The following is a 20,430-nucleotide window of genomic DNA, read 5'->3' as shown; positions in this document are numbered from 1 at the left end:
GGGTTCAGAAGTCTCACTCCAGGGCCAGGTCTTTGACCCTCTCTCCTAGACCTGAAGACTAAACAGGACCCTGGGCATGATCTGGAACAGAGAACAGTGTGTGACTACCTAGCATCTGACCCAAGATACCTCACCCAGGAGGCCTTGTGTCGGGCACTGAGGGAGCCATCAGGGGGTGGGTGATCTGCTGCTGCTTACTGCGGATGGGCTCAGGGTTCTCCCAGGCTGCAGCCGAGGGCCTGGCCCTGCCTCTGACACACGTGATCATTTTATACAGGAAAATTCCCTAGTGAAGGGGGCGTGTGGATAGTGGGGGAAGCCCTCCCAAGAACAGCCTGCCAGACAGGGACCCCAACCCCTAAACAGGCAGGTCTAGAAATGACCCCACTGCTGCTTGATGCATGCAGCTGTGGGGGACCCAGCCCCGCAGTGGCTGCAGCAGGAGCTCTGGCAGTGGAGGTTCTGTGGGGATGGATGGGGGTGGGGTGCGGAGAAGGGACCACCGGCCAGGGCAGAAGTGGTGGCTTTTCTGTGGGAAGTGGACCGAGGTTTGTGTTTAAATATTAAAGGATGCTAAGGAGGGGCAGAGGAGCATGACAGCTCCCCAGACTCTTTTAAGCCACCCCAGGGAGCCTAGCCGGGGGTCCAGCACAGGCCAGCACCAGCCTAGGCATGAGGCGAAGGCTGGCTGGCAGCCTCCTCATCCTCCAGGACAGCAGTCAGACCTCCTCCCTGGGGCCCCCCGCCTGACACGACCCAGCTCCTGCCCAACTCTCCCAGTTTGCCTCTACCCCTCCCTGCCACTCTGCACGTGCCCCCTCCTGAGCCTTCCTCTCCTTGAAGCCCCCGCCGGACCCCCACCTCAGGGCCTCCGCCCTTGCTCAGCCCCCTGCCTGGAACACTCTTTCCCAGGCTCTCTGGCTGTCTCTTTCTCTTCCTTCCAGTGTCTGTTCCAATTGCCTCAGAGAGGCCTCCCCTAACCACCTTGTTTGAAGCTGTCCCCACCCCCAGTCACCATCAGGTTAATACATTTTATTTTCTTTGTTGCACTTATCATCACTGCAATTTAGTTCATTTGTTCACGTATGCATAGTCTCTCTCCCCCAACCTGGAACGTGAGCTCCAGAAAATCTGGGGTTTTGTCTCTCTTGTCCACACTATCTCCAGATGGTAGTATGGTGCCTAGCACATAGTAGGTGCTGAATATTATTTATGGATGCAATGAATATCCATTCACAGTTAGGAGGCAAATGCAGTTTCTGAGTGAGGGGGCTTGGAGAGTTAAACAAAGTCACACCTTCAGCTCTCAGTCACTCATTTAACTAATAGTTCCTGAGCACCTGCTGTGTGCCAAGCATCATCCAGGGTACTGGGCACGCAGCCAGGAACAGAGCAAACCAAGGCCCCTACAGAATTTATGGCTAGATGCTGGAGATGCAATAATGACGACAAAACCAGAAACACTGCGGTGTGGGAAGGAAGGATATTGGGGTCTGCGTTAGACTGACGGGTTGGGACAGCCCCTCCGAGGAGAGGAAGTTTGAACTGAGGAGAAGCCCACCGTGCGCACGATGAGGGTGGGGCTGGTGGTGAGCAGGCAGCCAGGAGCTGGAGGAGGCAGGGAGCTTGGCGCGTGGGAAGAGCGGAGACGGTTGTGGGGCTGGAGCTGGGCAGGGGACACAGGGGTCTTTGAGCCAGGGTGAGAAATCTGACATTATTCTAAGAGTAATGAGAAGCCCTTTGAAGGTCTTAATAGTGGCGTTCTGATTGGTTCTATTTATTGTTAGAAAATTATCTCTGGCTTCTAGAGCACAGCTGAAGGTTTGGATGCCAGCTGAGGATTTAAGGCCTGGGCGGGCCAGGATGCAGAGCCATGTGCCCCGGATTATAATGAACCTCCTTCTCTTTACCTGAAGTCTGATGAAGAAGGACAAGGAGGAAGAATTGTTATTACTGTGACTTATGGGCCTTGAGTGCCCCCAACCCAGGTTTGGTTCTGGACTGTCAGCTCAGTTTCCTTTCTCCATCCAGACTGCCACACATACCCCACCTCACCCCTGAGAAACTGGTATGAATCCTTCCTGATACGGAGATCGGTGGCCCACAAATGGAGCTGCTGCAGACCTTCTTCCCAGGCAATTTACAGAGTCACCTGTGGAACAAGATTTTCCTTCTTCATTTGCTGATTCATTTAACTGACGTGAACCTAGACTGGAGCTCATAGATCTGTAACGGCCTCATTAATACCTTGGCTCTTTCTGCTTTACATCCTGCTGCTGGGAAATGTGGGTTACAAGTGACAGAGCCCCCTCTCGGCCTGGCTTAAATGAAAAGGCGTAGTTTTTGCCCCATCAGAATGAAAAGCCCAGGGAGGAAACTGGAGTCAGGCAGGCTGGGCCCAGGTGTTCCAAAGGTGTCAACAGGACTGGGTCTGTCCACTGCCCAGCTCTGCTCTCCTTCATACTGTCTGCTTCTCAGGCTGACTCTCCCCAAGTGGTGGCGAAGGTGGCCCACAGCAGTCCCAGGCTTACCTCCTAGCACTTAGTTACATCTGCAGAAAAAAGTGTATCTCTCTCCCAGTCGATGAGGAAAAGTCCCAGGATTTCCTCTGATTGGCCTAGCTTGAGTCACATGCTTACAATGAGCCAATCACCGAGTGGAGGGTGGGTCTTACTGTCACTAACCAGGTCTGGCCACTTGTCCATTCTTGAGCCAGGGGTTGGGCTCAGCCTTGCCTGACCACATGGTTGAGAGTAGGGTAAGGGTGGTTTCCCAAAAGGAAGGGAAACCATTATCAGAAAAATGATGCTGGGCAGGCAGACCCCAGGGAGATAACCAAGAGCCTTACCCTCTGGGGTACTACTCTTGAGAAACACATTCATAGCATGATCTTGGACATTCTTGCAACCCCTTCCCCAGCTCCACAGACTTCTGTCAACTGCAGGATGACACCCTCGTCTCTAGGTAAATGTGTTGTCTTCCCATAGCACCCATCTCCAAGAAGATGGATATATGAATGAAGACTCCAAGGGCAGACTGCCTGGGTTTAAATCCTGGCCTCCCCTCCTTTCCAGCTGAGAGACCGCAGAAGTTTTTTAACAGCTCTGTGCCTCAGTTTCCTCATCTCTAAAACAGGGACAGTAACAGCACCTGCCTCATAGCCTTGCTAGTGGAAACCCTCAATAAATGTAGCTGCTATAATTACGATCTTGCCTTTTGGAGGGTCTTAATTCTAGTGCCCCAGTCCCGAAGCCATGTTTGCCATTCTCCCCAGCAGACCTTGGGGCCTTCACGTAAATCAGACACCTGATGCCGGCTTCTATTCCAGAGCTGTAAATGGGAACATGCAGTTATGTAGATATGCTCATATGGAGCACTTACTATGTGCTAGGCACTGTGCTAAGCAATTTACATAGATGATCCCATTCTCTTCCAACACAAAAGCTATAAAGTATGAGCTGTTATTAGCCCATGTGGTTCAAAAAGGTAAAGTAACTTTCCGAACCCGAATGCATGTAGGTCAACTCATACAGCGCAAGTGGCCGGCTCCTTCCAGTCCCCATATTAATTTCTTTGTTTCCAACATGCCCTGCCAAGGTGTCCATTTCAGTAATGTCAAGCATAGAAACACCAGCATCTGCACAGAGCAGGACAGAGGCTCCCGGTGACTGCCCCTTCCTGGCATCCAGATACACAGACACTATTTACACATGTGGCTGCAGGAGGGAAGGGACGGAGGTGAATTCCACTCTTTGTCCCCTGTAGGCCCAGCACAGGACCCTGCACATAGTGAGTGCTCATTAAAGGTCAGTTAAATGAAAGGATGAGATGAAAGAAACGAATAAAGAAGGAATGGGGTGGTTGCCCCCCTGCATTTCCTCCTCAAGCGTGGGCCCACATCCAGCCCCATACTCTGGCTGCCGCCATGTGGCCATTTGTAAGATGGCAGTCAGGGTGAGTAGCCTCTAATTTTTGTGAAAAATGTCACACTTACAGAAGAATACAGAGAATAGTACAGTTAACCCATTATGCCTATCATTTAGATTTAACAGTTATTTATATTTTCCAAGTTTTCTTTACCATTTTTGAATTTCAAATAAATCACCGACATCATGACATTTCCCCCGGAATACATTAGCTTATGTCTCTAAAAATGACGTTTTTCTACATGATGGTCCCATTATCACACTGAATACAATTAATGATAATTTATCAATATAATATAATACCTAATCTTATTCCAATTCCTTTATTGTTCCAAAAATGTCTTTTAGAAGTTGGTTGAATTCAGGGTCCAAACAAGGAAATAACGTGTTATATCTCTTAAGTCTCCTTTTTCTAGGACAGTGTCTGCTGTCCATGACTTGCTGAGCTCTGGCTCATTCTCTGGCAGAATGACCTGCAGCCTGCATTTGTCTGATTGCTTCCTTGAGTTGTCAGTTCACTGGTTGCTGTTTTCCACTCTATGTCTTCTCAACTGGGGGTTGGATCTAAGCTTTTGATCAGATTTGCTTTCACCATTTTTGGTCCTTATTATATCACATCCGGGAGGTGCACGCTGTTTGGTGGCCACTGTTAGAAACGATAAGCTTGAATGATACGTTCAGGTGGGTTCATCACATTCCTCCCTTGAAAAGCTGCATTTTCCTTGTGAGCAACAAGTGGACTATAGCCTGATCATTTGGAACCTGACAAATATTTGGTTCCCCAACAGCCAGCACTTAATGGCTTTATTACCCATTGGTGATCATTGCTGGAAACAATATTTTATAAGGTTCAAATCTCAAATGATATTGGAAAAAATTTTTTTATTAGGAGCTGCAAAATGATTTTCTAATTGTATCTTTTTCTCCTATATTTATTAGCTAGAATTCTCATCAACAAGGGCTAGTAGTTGTGTATAGTACAACTCATTCTGGAAAGGAAGAATAAATGCTTAACCCTTTCCCTTTTATTCATCCACTTTTAGAGTGAGAAACTGACAGGACTACCTCCAATGGCAGCAAATGAGGGCTTTCCTTTCCTCTGCTGAGCCTCATTATCAATTTTTGGATTTAAAAATATTCAGTGCATGTCAATCAGTTGCAACTAATGTTCTCTTTGATGCCTAAGTCGGTAGGAGCAACTTCAAGCTGGCTCTTGCATCCACTAGTCTCCAACAACTTCCTTATTTGGGACACAATAAGATGCTCCAGGCTCATCTAGCACCTGCCCAGCCCCAGACCTTAAGCCAGCCATCTCTCCAAGGAGCTCTGCTTCCTTTCAGTAGGGACAGCATTGAGAGACCCCGAGCTGCACGTGGTAAGTGGTAGAGCTGAGATTTGGACCCAGGCAGTCTGACTTCAGAGCTAGCGCACTTAATCTCTATACCCTCTGGTTAATAATGTTTATTAGTGATAATAGTGATCATGATAACAATTACTCCTACTGCCATAGGCAGCCATTCATTGTGTGGCAGATGCTCTGCTAGGTGCTTTCCAGCATTTTTAAAGACCTAATCCTTATGACAGCCCTCTGAGGTAGGCATTTGTATTAGTCCGTTTCTGTTGCTTATAACAAAATAATTGGAACTGGGTATTTTATAAGGAAAATGAATTTTATTGCTTACAGCCTCTGAGGCTGGGAAGTCCAAAGTCCAAGGAACACATCTGGTGAAGGGCTTCCTTGGTGGTGGTTTCAGCGACATAGGGTATCCCATTGCGAGATGGCAGAAGCAGAGAGAGAGACTCTCACATGCTCTCCTTTTAACGCCCTCAGACCCATGCCCGTGATCACCATTATTCATCTGTTCACTAAGGTATGGTTTTCAGAATCTAATCACCTCTTCAAGGCCCCACCTTTCAGTTACCATAATAGGATTTCCCACTCTCTTATCAGTCACAGTGAGGATCGAGCTTCTAATACATAAAACTGGGGGGACACAGTTCGATCCATATCAGCATTATAATCTCAATCTTACAGAAAAAGAAAATAAGGCTCAGAGACATGGGTGTCTTATCCAAGACCAGATGGTAAGTGGCAAAGCATGGATTCAGATTTAGGTCTGTGGGACTCTAAGCCATGTTCCCTGAGTCACTGTACACTATTCCGGTTGGTGAGAATTCTGTCTCCTTTCAATGGTTCTTTGCTCTGCTCCCTGTGCCCCAGGGCTCCGGGTTCAGGCACCTGTTTGGTGTCTGTCCAGGTCACTCACCCGGGGAGCATTCGCTGGCTTTCTACTTTATTCATGGCTGTGCTAGGGCGTGGAGGAGCTGGGATGAGAAGGGCTGGGTTCCATCTGTGTGGTTTAGTGGAGGAGAGTAATTACGCATAGCGTGCTTGTGCTACAAGAGGTACAACCTGCTTCAGCACCTGAGAGGAGCATTCAGCTCTCCCAGGGGGCTCTGGGAAACTAAACAGCCTTTAAGAACCAAAGAACTTGTGTTGCCCAGACATGACAGATGGTGTGGGACATTTTCTGGCACAGAAAATCCAGGTAGGGAGCTGCCTCCCTGTAAGGAGGAACAGCTAGGAGCCTAAGGAGACAACAGCAGTTGCAGGGTCCTGCCTCGACACCCATAAAGCCCAGCACCAGATTGGAAGCAGAGCAAAGATCAGCATCGGGGGCAAAGAGAGCAGGAGAGGACTGCTGGGAGTCGGCTGTCAGGGAGAACAGGGACCAACAGGACTGGGGCTCCCAAGCCACTCTCCAGGCAACTGGAAGACTCCTGTGGAGGACCACTGTGGATCTTGCTCACTGTATCAGTTAGCCATTGCTTTGGAACAAACCACCCTCAAGTGTAGTGGTTAAGATGATAAATATTTATTATTTACCTTGGCCTGTGGGTATGTTGAGCAGTTTTCTGGGCAGAGCTGGCTGAGCTGATCTCTGTAGTAAGTGGGTGGCTTGGCTGGAACTGTATGGTCTAGGATGGCCTCACTCGTATCTTTTAGGTGACTTGATGTCAGCTGGGGTGACAGGGATGATTTGGCCACCTGTCTCTGATCATTCAGGAGGATGGCTAGGGCTTGCTCACATGGTGGTGGTTAGAAGGTTCCTAAGAGCAGCAAGGGAGAGGGAAAGCCTCAGGGCACAAGTATTTTTCAGGCCTCTGATTACATCACCTTTGTTGATGTCAAAGCAAGTCACATGATCAAGCCCAGCTTCAATGAGTGGAGAAATAGGCCCACCTGTTGATGGACAGGGTCACATCGTGCAGAGGTGTGCATACAGGAGGGGAAAAATTTGTAACTATTTCTGCAATCTGCATCTGCACACTCACAGGCATCCATTCCCTTGTTTTCTGTATACAGCGCCGCAGTGTTCATTTGGGTCATCCATCCCTACCCCTAAACTCATATCTAGACAATGAGGCACAGTGGTTGGTTCAAGGATGGGCATATGTGACCCAATTCCGGCCAATGAGATTCAGCCCTGGCACTTTTGCTGGGGACTATTGGGAACAAGGCACTTCGTTTCTGCTGAAGTAACTGCTGGTAGCATATAGGCCTGGAGCTTCTGGAGGCCACGTTTGCCACCACATGGGGAGTGCTTACCTGGGTGTTAAGCCAACACTGAGAAAAGCAGATAAAAGGCATTAAGAAAGAGAGATTAGAGGGCAGAAGAGACACCAAGCTGGTGACACCTGGATCAAGCCACACCTGAATACCTACTCTTGCACTTTTCAGTTACGTGAGCTACACATTCTCTTTCTGCATAGGCAATTGTGAGTTAACTTTACCTGTATCCAACAGCTCACTCACTTAAAAGTTCTTCCTCTCTAATCTCAAAGCTCTTCCCATCTGTAGACCTTGACTTGGACTAGGCATTCTTTGTCTAGTTTACTGTTTGTCACACCTGCCTGGGCATACAGCATGTGCTCAGGAAACACGTGAAAAGATCAATAGGATGGGTTGGGATCCCTCCTTAGAAGAGGCTGTGGTGACAGGCAGGTAGCTGGCTTCAGGGAGAAGCTCCCAGAGGTAGTGTTCTAACAGGCAGGTGGAGCAGGTGACGGGCAGCCTGCAAGTGGAAACTAGGCCTAGTGGCCCTAAGGCTGGGACTCCAAGGTAGGAGAAGAGAATAAGGCAGGGTCCAGGTCTGGGGGGAATGATGATAGGGGCCTGGTCCTAGGGACAAAGTAGGGCCGGGCTCCTAGAACTAGGGTCCCCTGTTAGCATGGGGCCCATAGCACTCTCACCTCCTCGTGACTGCCCCACCCTGGCCCAGGCCCTCATCACCTTCTACTCTTTCCCCACTAAAACCCTTTCTTCACCCAACAGCTAGAGTGGCCTTTGAAAACGTAAATCAAATCATGCCACGCCCCTGCCTGAAACCCTCCAAGGGCTTCCCCTTTGCTTATAGCAACATAACAATTGTGACAGCTGTGACAACATCAGGCCTGTCCACTCCAGGTCTGCTCAAGGGCAGCTCTCTCCTTTCTCCTCCGCGTCTCTGCTGTTCCCTCACTACTGGATCTAGAGCCCACACCACTCAGGCCTGTTGCTGACAGTCGTGGAAATGACGGGTGACCTCCTGTTGTGAGATCTTGTGGTCTACTCTCAGTCCTCATCCGACTTGACCCATCAGTGGCACCTGTCACAGTCCATCACTCCACCCTTTTTAGCACTTTCTTCACCTGGCTCTGAACACCATTCTCTCCTGAATTCCTGTCTACTTCGCTGGCTGTCTCCTCTGTTGGCTCCTTGACCTCTAAACATTGGCCAGTGTTTCCCACTTTTCATCTGCAGTCATCCTTTTGATGATCTCACTCATGTCTTGATTCTTAATACCATCCATGTCCTGATGACTCAAATTACTTCTCCAGCTTGAACGTCTCCCCTCAACTCCACGCTCTGTATATCTACCTTTCTACTCAGAAGTTCCACTTGGATGTCTAAGAGGCATCTCAAATTAGCATATCAACAACTGAGTCCTGGTCCCCACCCAATCCTGCTCCCCCACCAGCCTTCGTTACCAGCCTTCAATTACGGCAACTCCGTAGTTCCACCAAAGACCTGGAGTTGCCTTTGACTCCTCTTATTCTCGTGGTCCACATGTAATCCGACAGCATTCCTGTTTTCTCTACCTCAGGGTTATCTTCAGAATCTGACCACTTTTAGGCACCTGCACCCCTACCACCCTGGATCAGGCCAAGGTCATCTCTCACCACATTACTGGGGCTTGAGCAGGAACATGATAGTGATGGTTACAGTCTCAGAATGGGAAGAGACCTTCCAGGTCCTCTAGGCCAGCGGTTGTGACACTGCCCTCAGCTGGACCCCAGCTATTCATGGAAGTGCCCCTGGGGCTACGGTGGGGACAAGCGGGAAGCTGAGTGGGTGGGATTTGGGCGACCTTTCTCATCAGCAGCCTCAATCAGAACTGCTTGGCTTTTATCTGTTTTACATGTTTGGTTTCTGCAGTAGATCTGTTTGAATAACAGGTTCCACTGCTTTTAGAATTTGAAAACTGCTCATTGCAACTGAACTCCCCACCATGAGGCACCGCATTCTATTCTTGACCATTGCTTTCAGAGAGCTCTTTCCTCCATGCCCCTGGATGTCTCTCCCTGTAGCAGTTATCCTTGGGTTGTGGCTGAAGGCCACCTAGTCTCCAGGCTGTCCCTCTTTCCTCATGTGGCCTGCCCACTGGTACCAGAATGATCTTCCTCTAACACAGCCCACTGTGCAAGGCCCAGGTGAACCACTGGGACTGAGAAGGCAAGTACGGTGGGCTCAGTAGCGCCTGTGTGTATTCAGTGCAAGAGACTGGGCTTTGTGGTAAGAGGCTGCAGAGTGAAGAGAGTCACGGGACCGTTTTCTTTGTAGACCACCCTGAGGAGTCAGTTGTCACTTAGCATAGGGACCTCCTTTAGGTCACCTGTCACTTTAGTATAGGGAGTCACCTATGAGCCTGTGGTCATGGGGCCAGAGGAGAGAAGGCAGTTGGGAGCATATGGCTAGTGTAGATGAATCGGGTGGCTGCCTCAATGGACCAGGGATGGGGGAGATTGAGGCCCTCTGCAGAATTCTCTGGAGACACTTGATGAGAGGTGCCATTAGGAGAGGCAGGCTCCTGGGGCTGACAGCTTGTGACCCAGGACATCACTGCAACTGCGGGTCCACATCCACATCCTATGTCAGGCTGGCAGCTGAAGGAGTGGCTGGAGCCCAGAAGGCCAGAGGGGCTTAGGAAACATTGGTCATTCACTGGTTTGAACTAGAGACCAGAAACTAAGTCATTTTCTAGGCCAGGAGGTAGGGACAAGAGCAGAGCCAAAATCTGCTACAAATAACTAGTTGCTTCATGCTTTAGGACACATGACCTTTTTTGAGCCCCACAACTACCTTCTGAAACAAACTGGGTCATCCATAAGAGAAGAGAAGCTGACACTAAGAAAGGCTGTGTGAGGAGCCCAAGTCACACGTGTGAGGAGTGGCCGAGGTGAGGCTGGATTCAGGCTGACGTGGCTCCACAGCAGGGCCTTGGCCGGTGACCCTGCTCCCTTGCTCGCTCAGCACAGGAGGTAGATGTCAGTGACAGGAGGGACACCAGTAGCCCCGCTCCATTGCACACTCAACAGTAGGGGCAGATGTGTGTGCAGGAGGGACAGAGGCTCAAGGGGTCAAACCTGGTAACCATGGGACTCTTGTCAGCGGCAGCGTGCTCGAGCTCACATGGTAGCTGATGTGGAATCGCACATCTCAGTGAGCAGCGTTCACACCCGCTAGCTTCCACGAGTCTCATGAGGACCTCGAGTAAATATCACCTGCATGTTATGAGTGAGAAAGTGGATGCTTGGGGTGGTGAAGGCCACACAATTAGTGAGTGGAGATGAAGCACCAGACCCAGGGCTTTTAAATGTCAGTCCAGGGCTGCTTGTTTCATGGGACAATCATCATCACTTGTCATTGACAAGGAGAGCTGAACAAAATCAGGGACGAACGTGCTGAGCTGGGGACGAAGACGATAGTGTTGAGATCCGTATTAGAAGTGGTATATTTGGGGAAACTGTCTTGAGTGTCATTAATGAGGGAGAAATAGTTTCTACTCATACTACTTTGCTTTAGGGATCACCTCAATTGCTATTTAATTAAAAGACATCTAATTCAGTGCTGCTTGATGTATTTGTGGAGAAGGACCACTTTAAAAAATTTCCAAACTGTTGCAGACCACCACTGTGCAAGTGCTGTGGATTGATTGAATTGTGTCTCCCAAGGTTCATATATTCTAAGCTTAAGTCCCCACTGTAACTCTTAAGCGTGGGAAATCCTATTATGGTAATTGAAAGGTGGGGCCTTGAAGAGGTGATTAGACTGTAGGGCCATGCTTCAAGTCACCCCTTAGATGTTTGTGGTTTTAGGTCTTTTTGGTTGGCATAGGGGTGAGGGAGGTTCTCCTTGGCCATTCAAACCACGCAGCACTAGCCTCCATCTCCGCCCCTGCCTCTCAGTCTCCTGCTCTGTCCCTCTCTGCTCACATTAGTTCATTTCATGTGTTGCTCAGATAACTTATGACACCCCTGCCCTCAGCAGCTTAAGCAAGATGTTACATATGCACATACGCACGACAGTGCTTCCTCTAAGATGAACTCTGGGGGCCAAGATGACCATGTGGGTACTTCAAAAAGTTCATGGAAAGATTTGTATTGTTTTTAATTCTATTTTTCCATGAACTATTTTTATTTTTATTTTTTTGGCAGCTGGCCAGCACGGGGATCCCAACCTCCACAAACTTTCTGAAGTACCCTTGTACACCTAAGGGCATTCCTTCTTACTTTTCAGGAAGGATGAGGTAAGTCAGGGCTGGGAGTGAAAGCTCCTGGTGTGGCTCAGCCCTGCGCCCTGCACTTCTCGCCCATCCAGCCTAGTATCCCAGGCCAGGAGGGCAGATACAGGACAGAGGCAGGTGCCCCACTCAGGAATATGCCCTGTATCTCAGCAGGTGACTGAAGAGCCCAGGTGGGTGAACCTGGCCTGGGAGCATGATGCCCAGGGAGGGAAGAATGCCCACCTGGATTAGGCTGTCATTCTGGTCTTTATTCTTCAGTACCATGGTGCTCCACCACTGCAGGTACTTCTCCTGGTGGGCATGGATCTCCAAGGTGAGAGTGGATTTCCGACTTTGGAAGTCTTCAAGACCCGGGGTGGGCAGAGGTATTAAGGCAGTGTTTCATCTGTGAGTTCTCTCAAGTCTTTGATCACGGCAGAGGAAGGCAGCAGCTCTCACTGTCACCTCCCTGAGGTCAGTGCTGTTTTGGCAGATGTCGTAGATCCTAGAACAAAGAGCAGATACCTCACTCAGCCTCACCTGCCTTGCAAGATAGGTATCACCACTCCTATTCTACAGCAGGAAACGAAAACTCTGAGAGGCTGACTGGCTGGTCCCAGGTGCATTTTCCTCTCTCTCCTGCCTGCTCCTTCTCTTTCATTAGTACAGTCAACAAGCACTGGCTGGGGCCGCTGCAGGCCAGACCTGTTGCTGTCTCTAAAAATACGAAGATACGGTTTGCACCTCGTGCCCCCTACCAGGTGGCAGTGAACTGTCCTCCTGATGAACGTCTGCGAGCTGTTCAAGATCAGCCTCTCCTACCCTCCAGAGAGAGCCACCACTCTCTCTGTCCCGGGCGCTAGGCTGAGCACAGCCTGGCCGTGGGTCCCAAGGCACCCGGCTGCAGTTGACTTTGTGTCCCTCTCTGCTTCCGACTGTGGCCTCCTGAGAGGGGGACTGGCGCTGCACCTCGGCCACGCTCCGAGAGCCAGCACTGGTCAGTGGCTTTTCCCTAAAAGAATGAGCAGCGGAGGCCCGGGACGCCAGGGGGCGCGGCAGGGCAGGGGCGGCGGCGGCAGCGAGGCGAAGGCGTGCGCACTGCAAGAGCCGGCGCTGGAGTCGGCTTCGTGAGGACCGGGGAGGGCCGGGACAGAGGTCCGGACGCGGCAGACGGAACACGCACGCGGCCGGGAGCGAAAGCTGCGTGGGCCTGGAGGCCTCCCGGGTTACACAGCCGCCCCCGCTCGGGCTGTTCTAGAAGACTCCGCGAGGACAGCAGACTGGGCAGAGGCGCGCCGTTTGAGCGCATTTAATCAACAGTCGGTCCTCCCGTCCGCGCCCTGTTTCGGACACGCTCCCGGGACAGCGCGGGAACAGCGAGCCCGGCCGCCCTGCGCTGGGACGCCGCGGCCACCCGCTCCGCGCTGCGCACGCACAGCCCCGGGGGCCGCCGGAGGGGCCGGGGGCGCGGGACGGCGGCGGCGCGCGGGCCTCGGCGTGGCTGCGGCTCTGCAGGGTCTTCGGACACCTGGTGGTTGTGCTGTGCCATGGAGCTTTCATTTTTTATTTTTCTTCATTGACTTTTTGTTTATTTAAAAACAAACAAAAGGAATGTAAGGATAATAAATGCCGTCTGGTAGTCGAAATCTTTCAAAACCTGGGGCCTTGAAAGGGATACGGCAGTGAAAACAGTGAAACCGGCCGGGGCTGGCTCGTGTCTCACCACACCCCTTCCCGCCCTCACCCAACCCCTGTCCCCTTCCCGCCCCAACCCCTGGCCACCCTCCACCATCTCCTGCCCTGGCAACACCCACTGGGCAGGGTTCCTGAACACTGCCGCTGTGCCCGTGGCCCGTTTTGCCGGGTCGTCCCTGCACCTCCTCGAGCCTGGCGACGTCCACCCGAACCCTTGTTACCCCCGTGCAGGGATCTGTGTGTCTGGTCACCCGCAGGTCCTCTTGTGAAGCATCTGCTCCCGAGTTTCGTACACATTTCGATGCGGGTGTTTTTACTGTTTTCTCATTGATTCACAAGACTTTTCATATATTCAGGATGCTTTTTGTCATTTTCACACATTGCAAATCATTTTTTTCTGTTTGTGCCTTGTCTTTTCACAATTTTATGGTGTCTTTTGATAAACAGAAGTTATTAAGTTTAACATAGCCAAAGGTATCATTCTTTTCTTTATGCTTTGTATTTGTCTTGTCCAAGAATTCTCCCTCTAGTCTGAGGTCATTAAAATATGTTCTCCAATAATATTATCTCAAAAAGGATCATACAATTTTGCTTTTAAAAAAGATATTTCTGGCAAAATCTGAGTAAGATCAGATCACTGTAGTTAGTTGTACTGTGTCAGTCAGTGAAGCACGGTAACTATGTGTGTTACCCCTGATGCCACCACTGGGGGGAGCTGGGTAATGGGAACATGGAACCTCTTTGTACTATTTTTTGCAACTTATTGTGAATGTAAAATTATTCCAAAGTTAAAAGTTAAGAAATAGGATTTTAGTCTACCTGGAATTGTTTTTTCATGAATTGTGTGAACCAGCAAGTTAGGAAACCCTCAGTGAAGAAGGAAGCATGGAACTGCCTCTGCTGTGGGCTGACTGATCGTGTCCCCAGAGTTCACATATTACAAGCTTAATTCCCACTGTGACTGTTGAGGGTGGGAAATCCTATTATGGTAACTGAAAGGTGAGACCTTGAAGAAGTGATTGGATTCTAGGCCTGTGCAGTAGTGAATGGATTAATAATGGTGGGCAGGGCATGGGTCCGAGGGCTTTAAAAGGAGAGCATGATGAGAGTAGAGTCTCTGTCTCTCTGCTCCACCATCCGTTTTCTGCCATGAGAGACCCCTGCATGGCTGTAAAGCCACCACCAAAGAAGACCCTCACCAGGTGTGTTCCCTGGACTTTGGGCTTCCCAGTCTCTGAAACTGTAAGCAATAAATTTTGTTTTCTTATAAATTACCCAGCTTATTTTGTTATAAGCAACAGAAATGGACTAAGACATCCTCAAAGTGATAAAAGATATCTACAAAAACCCTACACCTAACGTCATATGTAATGGGGAAAGACTGAATGCTTTCTGCCAAAGATCAGAAAGAAGGCAAGAATGGCGGCTGTCACCACTCTTACATAAAATAGTACTGCAAGTCCTAGCCAGCACAACAAGGAAACAAGAGCATACAGATCAGAAAGGATGAAATTTAATTATCCCTATTTGCAGATGAAATGATGGTCTAGGTAGAAAATCCCATGGAATTTACCAAAACCAAAACAAACAAAAACTCTTTGAACCAATAAGTGAGTTTAGCAAGGCTGCCCAATATAAGGTCAACATACAAAAATCAATTATATTTCCATATACTAGCAATGCATGTTTGGAAACTGAAATTTAAAATACAATACCATTTACAATCACTCAAAAAAAAAAAAAAAAAAAAAACTACTTAGACATAAATCTACCAAAGCGGGTACAGGATTTGTATGCTAAAAACTACAACATGCTGATGAAAGAAAGTCAAGACCTAAATAAGTGGAGACATGCCACATTCATGGATGGGAAGACTCAACACAGCAATGATGTCAGTTCTTCACAAAATGATAAACAGGGTTAGCACAATTCCTATCAAGATTCCAGCAAGGTTTTTGTGGATATAGACAGATTATTGTAAAATGTATATGAAAAGGCAAAAGAACTAGAATAGCTAAAACAATTTTCAAAAAGCATAAAGTGGAGGCATCGCTGGGTTAGCTACTGTGATCAAGACCGTGTGGTTCTGGTGAGGGGACACATGCACAGATCAGTGGAGCAAAGTAGAGAGCCCAGAAATAGATACACACAATTATGATCAACTGATTTTTAACAAAGGTACAAAAGCAATATATAATATAGTACTGTAAGTCCTAGTCAGCACAACAAGGAAATAAAGGCATACAGATTAGAAAGAAAGAAATATAATCATCCCTGTTTGCAGACCACTTGACAGTCTATGTAGAAAATACCAAGGAATATACCACACACACACACACACACACACACACACACACACACACACACACACACACACACACACACACACACACACACACAGTGGAAGGATAGTATTTTCAACAAATTGTGCTATAGCAATTGGACATCCATGGGCAAAAAAACCCATCAACATAAACTTCACACACTATGCTAAAATCAACTGACTCGAAGTGGATCATAGATTTAAATGTAAACCATAAAATTATAACACTTTTAAGAAACATAGGAGAAAACACTCAGGACCCCAGGCTTTGTAAAAAAGTTTTAAACTTGACACCAAAGACATCATCCATAAAAGAAGAAAAATCAATAAATAAAACTGCATCAGAATTTTAAACTTTGTCTTTGGAAAAGAACTTTTTAAGATTCTGAAAAGACAAGCTACAGACTGGGAGAAAAAAAACTGCAAACTACATATCTGACAAAGGCCTCACATCTAGAATATATTTTAAAAAACTCAAAACTCAACAGTAAAAACCACCAAATAATCCAATTAGAAACTGAGTAAAGGACATGAAAGACATTTTATCAAAAAGGATATACAGATGGCAAATAAACACATGAAAAAATGTTCAACATCACCAACTGTTAGATCATTAACACTACAATGAGATATCACTACACACCTATTAGAACAGCTAAAATTAAAAATAGTGGCAATACCAAAAGCTGGCAAAGATGCAAAGAAACTGGATCTCTCATACATTGCTAGTTGAAATGTAAAATGTTATAGCCACTCTGGAAAATCGCTTGATGGTTTCTCTAAAAACTAAAGGTATTGTCTGGCCAGTTAGCTCAGTTGGTTAGAGTGTGGTGTTATAATACCAAGGTCAAGGGTTTGGATCCCTGTACCGGCTAGCAACCAATAAAAAGAAACAAGAAACTAAAGGTATTAGTTTTCTTTTGCTGTAGAACAACTTACCACACACAGCTTAAAACAATATAGTAGCTTACAGTTTGGTGGGCCAAATGTCAAAAGTTCAGCGCAGAGTGACTGGCATAGTTCAGGGCATCATGTGGCTGAAATCAAGCAAGGCCACCGAGTTCTGCTCTGGATGCTCTGGGGACAAATCCACTTCCAGGATCCATCTTGTTGCTGGCAGAATTCAGTGTTTTGCAGTTTTAAGACTGAGGTCCCTGCTTCCCTGCTGAGGGTCAGCCAAGGCTGCTCTCAGCTCCTCCAGGCCACCTGCCTTACCTGACATGTGTCGCCATTCATCTTCCAGCCAGCAAGGACACACTGAATCTTCCCTATGCTTTGGACCTCTGACTTCCCCTGTCTCTGGTCTAGACCAACAGAGAAAACTGCTTTCACAGGGCTCATCTGATTCAGTCAGGCCCACCTTCCTAGCTTAAGATCCATTGATTTGGGACCTTAATGAGCTCTGGAAAATCCCTTCCTGGCAGCACTTGTGTTTAGTAACTGGGAGAAGGAGGGTGTCCACCAGGGGCTGGGAATCTTGGAATTCTGCCTACACACTAAACATATACTTACCATACAATCCAGCAATCACACACTCCTGGGCATACATCCCAGGGAAATGGAAACTTGTGTCTACACAAAAGCCTATGAATTTCGTACTTTTATATTTTAAATGTGTTCTATATTTTAAAAATTAGTTTCTGTATGTAGATGGTATTCAGAAATTTAATAGATCTTTATACTAATTTGTGTATCCAGAAACCTCCCTAAACTATTTTACCTGAACAAATTTGTGGTGTTATTTTTTGAATTTCTCATAAATTTTAAAATTTATTAGCACAGTTTGAAACACTTATATCAATGTCTGCAACACATACAGTTATGTCTCATTAATTTTCAGCCTATTTTCCTTTCCAATTTAAGAATTTCAGGCTATAAGTTTTCCCCTTAGTAATGCTTTAACACCACCCCACAAATTTAGGTATTACAATATTTTCATCATTGTTCAGTTAAAAAATGTCTAATTTCCATTACAATTTCTTTTTTTTTTTATCCACAGGTTATTTGTTTATTAATTTCCAAGCACATTAAATACTTTCTGGTTAATGATTTGTTTTTTATTTCTAGCTTCATTAAACTGGGTTCAATGAACATTATATTATTTCTGACACTGGGAAAACTTTTAAGATATAATTTATATGCTGCATGCCTAAAGTCAGTCAAACTGCAAAGTCTGAGGGCAGTCCCCAAGACCACCCTTGCTTCTGACACCAACCCTCAGGTTTTATAATTCACTGGAGGGGCTCACAGAATTCACTGAAAGCTGTTATACTCACTGTTATGATTTATTGCAGGAAAGGGATTCACATTAAAATCAGCCAAGGGAAGACAGACACAGGGAAGAGTCTAGGACAGTTCCAAGCACAAAGCTTCTGCTGTCCTTCTGCATGGAGTCAGGATGTGCTACCTTATGGCAGTGATGAATGACAACGTGCAAGAGGAATGCCAGTCACAGGAAGCTCGCTGAGCCCTGGTGTTCAGGGTTTTTATTGGGGCTCTGTGACATAGGCAGGGTTGGCTGGTTGAGTGCCCACATGGCTGAACTCAGTCTCCAGATCAAGATACTGCATGACCCAAAGCCCCCACCTTAAATCACATTGTTGGTCTTTCTGGCACAGCCAGCCTCAAACTATGACTATCAGATTGGCAAGTCCCACACTAAACAAAGACACTCCTATTAGGAGTGACATAGATCACCTCCCAGAAGCCAAGGGAAGAGACCAGACCCCTCTTGGGCAAGGCCAAATTCTTCAGTACACACCATAAAATCCAACCTTTTAAAGTGCACACTTGAGTGGTTTTTGGTATACTCACAATGATATGCAACTATAAACACTATCTATAGTTCTATAGAACATTTTCATCACCCCTAAAACGAAGTCTGTGCCCATCAGCAGCCACTCCCCTGAGTCCTTGGCAATCACAGATCTACTTCTATTTCTATGGGTTTGCCTATTCTGGACATTTCATATAAATGGAATGATAAAAAATATGTGACCTTTTGTGTCTGGCTTCTTTATTTAGCATGATTTCAAGATGCATTCATGTTGAAGTATGTGTGTCAGTACTTCATTTCTGTTTATGGCTGAATAACATTCTATTATACTCTTACCCCACATTTTGTCGATATTTAATCAGTTGATGGATATCAGTTCACTTTTTGACTATTATACATAATGCTGCTATGAATATTCATGTACAGGTTTTTGTGTAGATACATATTTTCAGTTCTCCTGGACATATAACTAGACATAAGGCCAGCTCGACCTGTGCCTTTCAGCATGTCGCATGTCAAGATTGGTCCCCATAGATCTGCAGTACCCTCCTGGGTAGACAACTTCTGGAACTCCTTGCTGTCACCATGTGGGTCCTGGGACATCTGAACTCTGAGGACAGATAGGGGCCCTCCAGACTACAGGAAGGAGATCCTATTTACCCACACTAGGATACCTGAAGATTATGAAAGGAAAAGAGAATTATCACCTTACCAAAATTAAAGATTAGAAGGACTATGAGGGGCCACCTGCACCAACCCAGAATCCAATTTCCCCACTGAGTGGCCATCCAGGTGCCCCTGAAGGCCTCCAGCAAAGAGCAACTTCCTGCAGCCTGGGCAGCCCTTCACCTTCAAAATAATCTTCCTCCGGCTGACCTGATGTGTAAGACATAACATTCTGCTCCTGGTTAGCTGAGGTGGCCCTCAGCTCAGAACGTGAGGGCAGGACCCACTTCCTGGAACCCCCGTCTTCTTATACCCCTAAATTCTTCCCTTCAACCAAAGGCAACCAGTTCTTCCTATGCTCAAGTCCAGTTACTGAGCCCTGGTAAGTACAAGGGTACTTCAAAAAGTTATGGAAAGATTCGTATTATCTTTTAACTCTATTTTCCATGAACCTTTGAAGCACCCCCATACCTCAGAGGAACGGAATCAATGTCTCCCTCTTGCAGACGAGGACACTGAACCTAGGCTGGGCTTCGAAAGATCTCTCCACTCACTTGGCATCCAGATGCCATCGTTCTGATCTGAAATACAGAACAGGCCACCTACTGGCTCTGGTGGCTCTCCAACAGCTGCCTCAAGCCCCTGTCCACCAAGCCTTCCACAGTGAAGAGGTGGACCTCCCCGCCCAGCAGACGGAAGCCGGTGAGCGCAGGTGCTGCTGCCCCAGACCTTCACCTGTGTCTGGAGGGTGGATGGATCTGCTGGATGCTCCTGGTGGGGAGGAGTCCTGACCCATGGCCTTGGCATTGACCATGGTGATGTCCTGCAGCAGGCTGAGGAGGAGGAAGAGCTTCTTGGAGTTGAACATGAAAATGATGCGGCCCAACTGGAGGTCTGTGAGGTCTAGATCGGGGGCTTTGGTCCCAGCCCTCAGTGGCACCAGGATGTCCACTCGCAGTTTGAGCAGAGATTTAGCCTCTTGGTAGTTGCCCATGAGCACTGGGCCATGCTGGTAGCCATCCATGGGGACCCGAAACCCCACAACCTTCCTGCTCCTGCTGTCCTGGCCACAGCTCATGGGCTTTGCCTTGCAGATGTGGATGGGCACAGCCAGGTTCAAGTATGTGTGGCCATGGAGAAGTTTGGCAAAACTGACCCAAGCAACCCCGTAAGGTTCCCACATCTTGTTCTGGGATACACAGGAGCTGTTCTCTGTCT

The 20,430-nt window shown here is 47.7% G+C and overlaps 1 protein-coding gene across 1 annotated transcript in view; it reads right to left on the bottom strand.

Moving 5' to 3' along the window:
- The window catches only part of CFAP92 (cilia and flagella associated protein 92 (putative)), a 33,547-nt gene that overhangs the window by 541 nt on the left and 12,576 nt on the right, over positions 1–20,430 (bottom strand). Inside the window, 10 exon segments of the mRNA XM_063113419.1 lie at positions 135–286; positions 1,562–1,666; positions 11,996–12,150; positions 12,153–12,205; positions 12,207–12,325; positions 12,575–13,006; positions 13,092–13,261; positions 19,092–19,156; positions 19,819–19,993; positions 19,996–20,430. Of these exon segments, the coding sequence (XP_062969489.1) occupies positions 135–286; positions 1,562–1,666; positions 11,996–12,150; positions 12,153–12,205; positions 12,207–12,325; positions 12,575–13,006; positions 13,092–13,261; positions 19,092–19,156; positions 19,819–19,993; positions 19,996–20,430 (1,861 nt within the window).

Source organism: Cynocephalus volans, chromosome 11, assembly GCF_027409185.1.
Source record: "Cynocephalus volans isolate mCynVol1 chromosome 11, mCynVol1.pri, whole genome shotgun sequence".
Classification (NCBI taxonomy): domain Eukaryota; kingdom Metazoa; phylum Chordata; class Mammalia; order Dermoptera; family Cynocephalidae; genus Cynocephalus; species Cynocephalus volans.
This window is presented reverse-complemented; position numbering and strand designations above follow the sequence as displayed.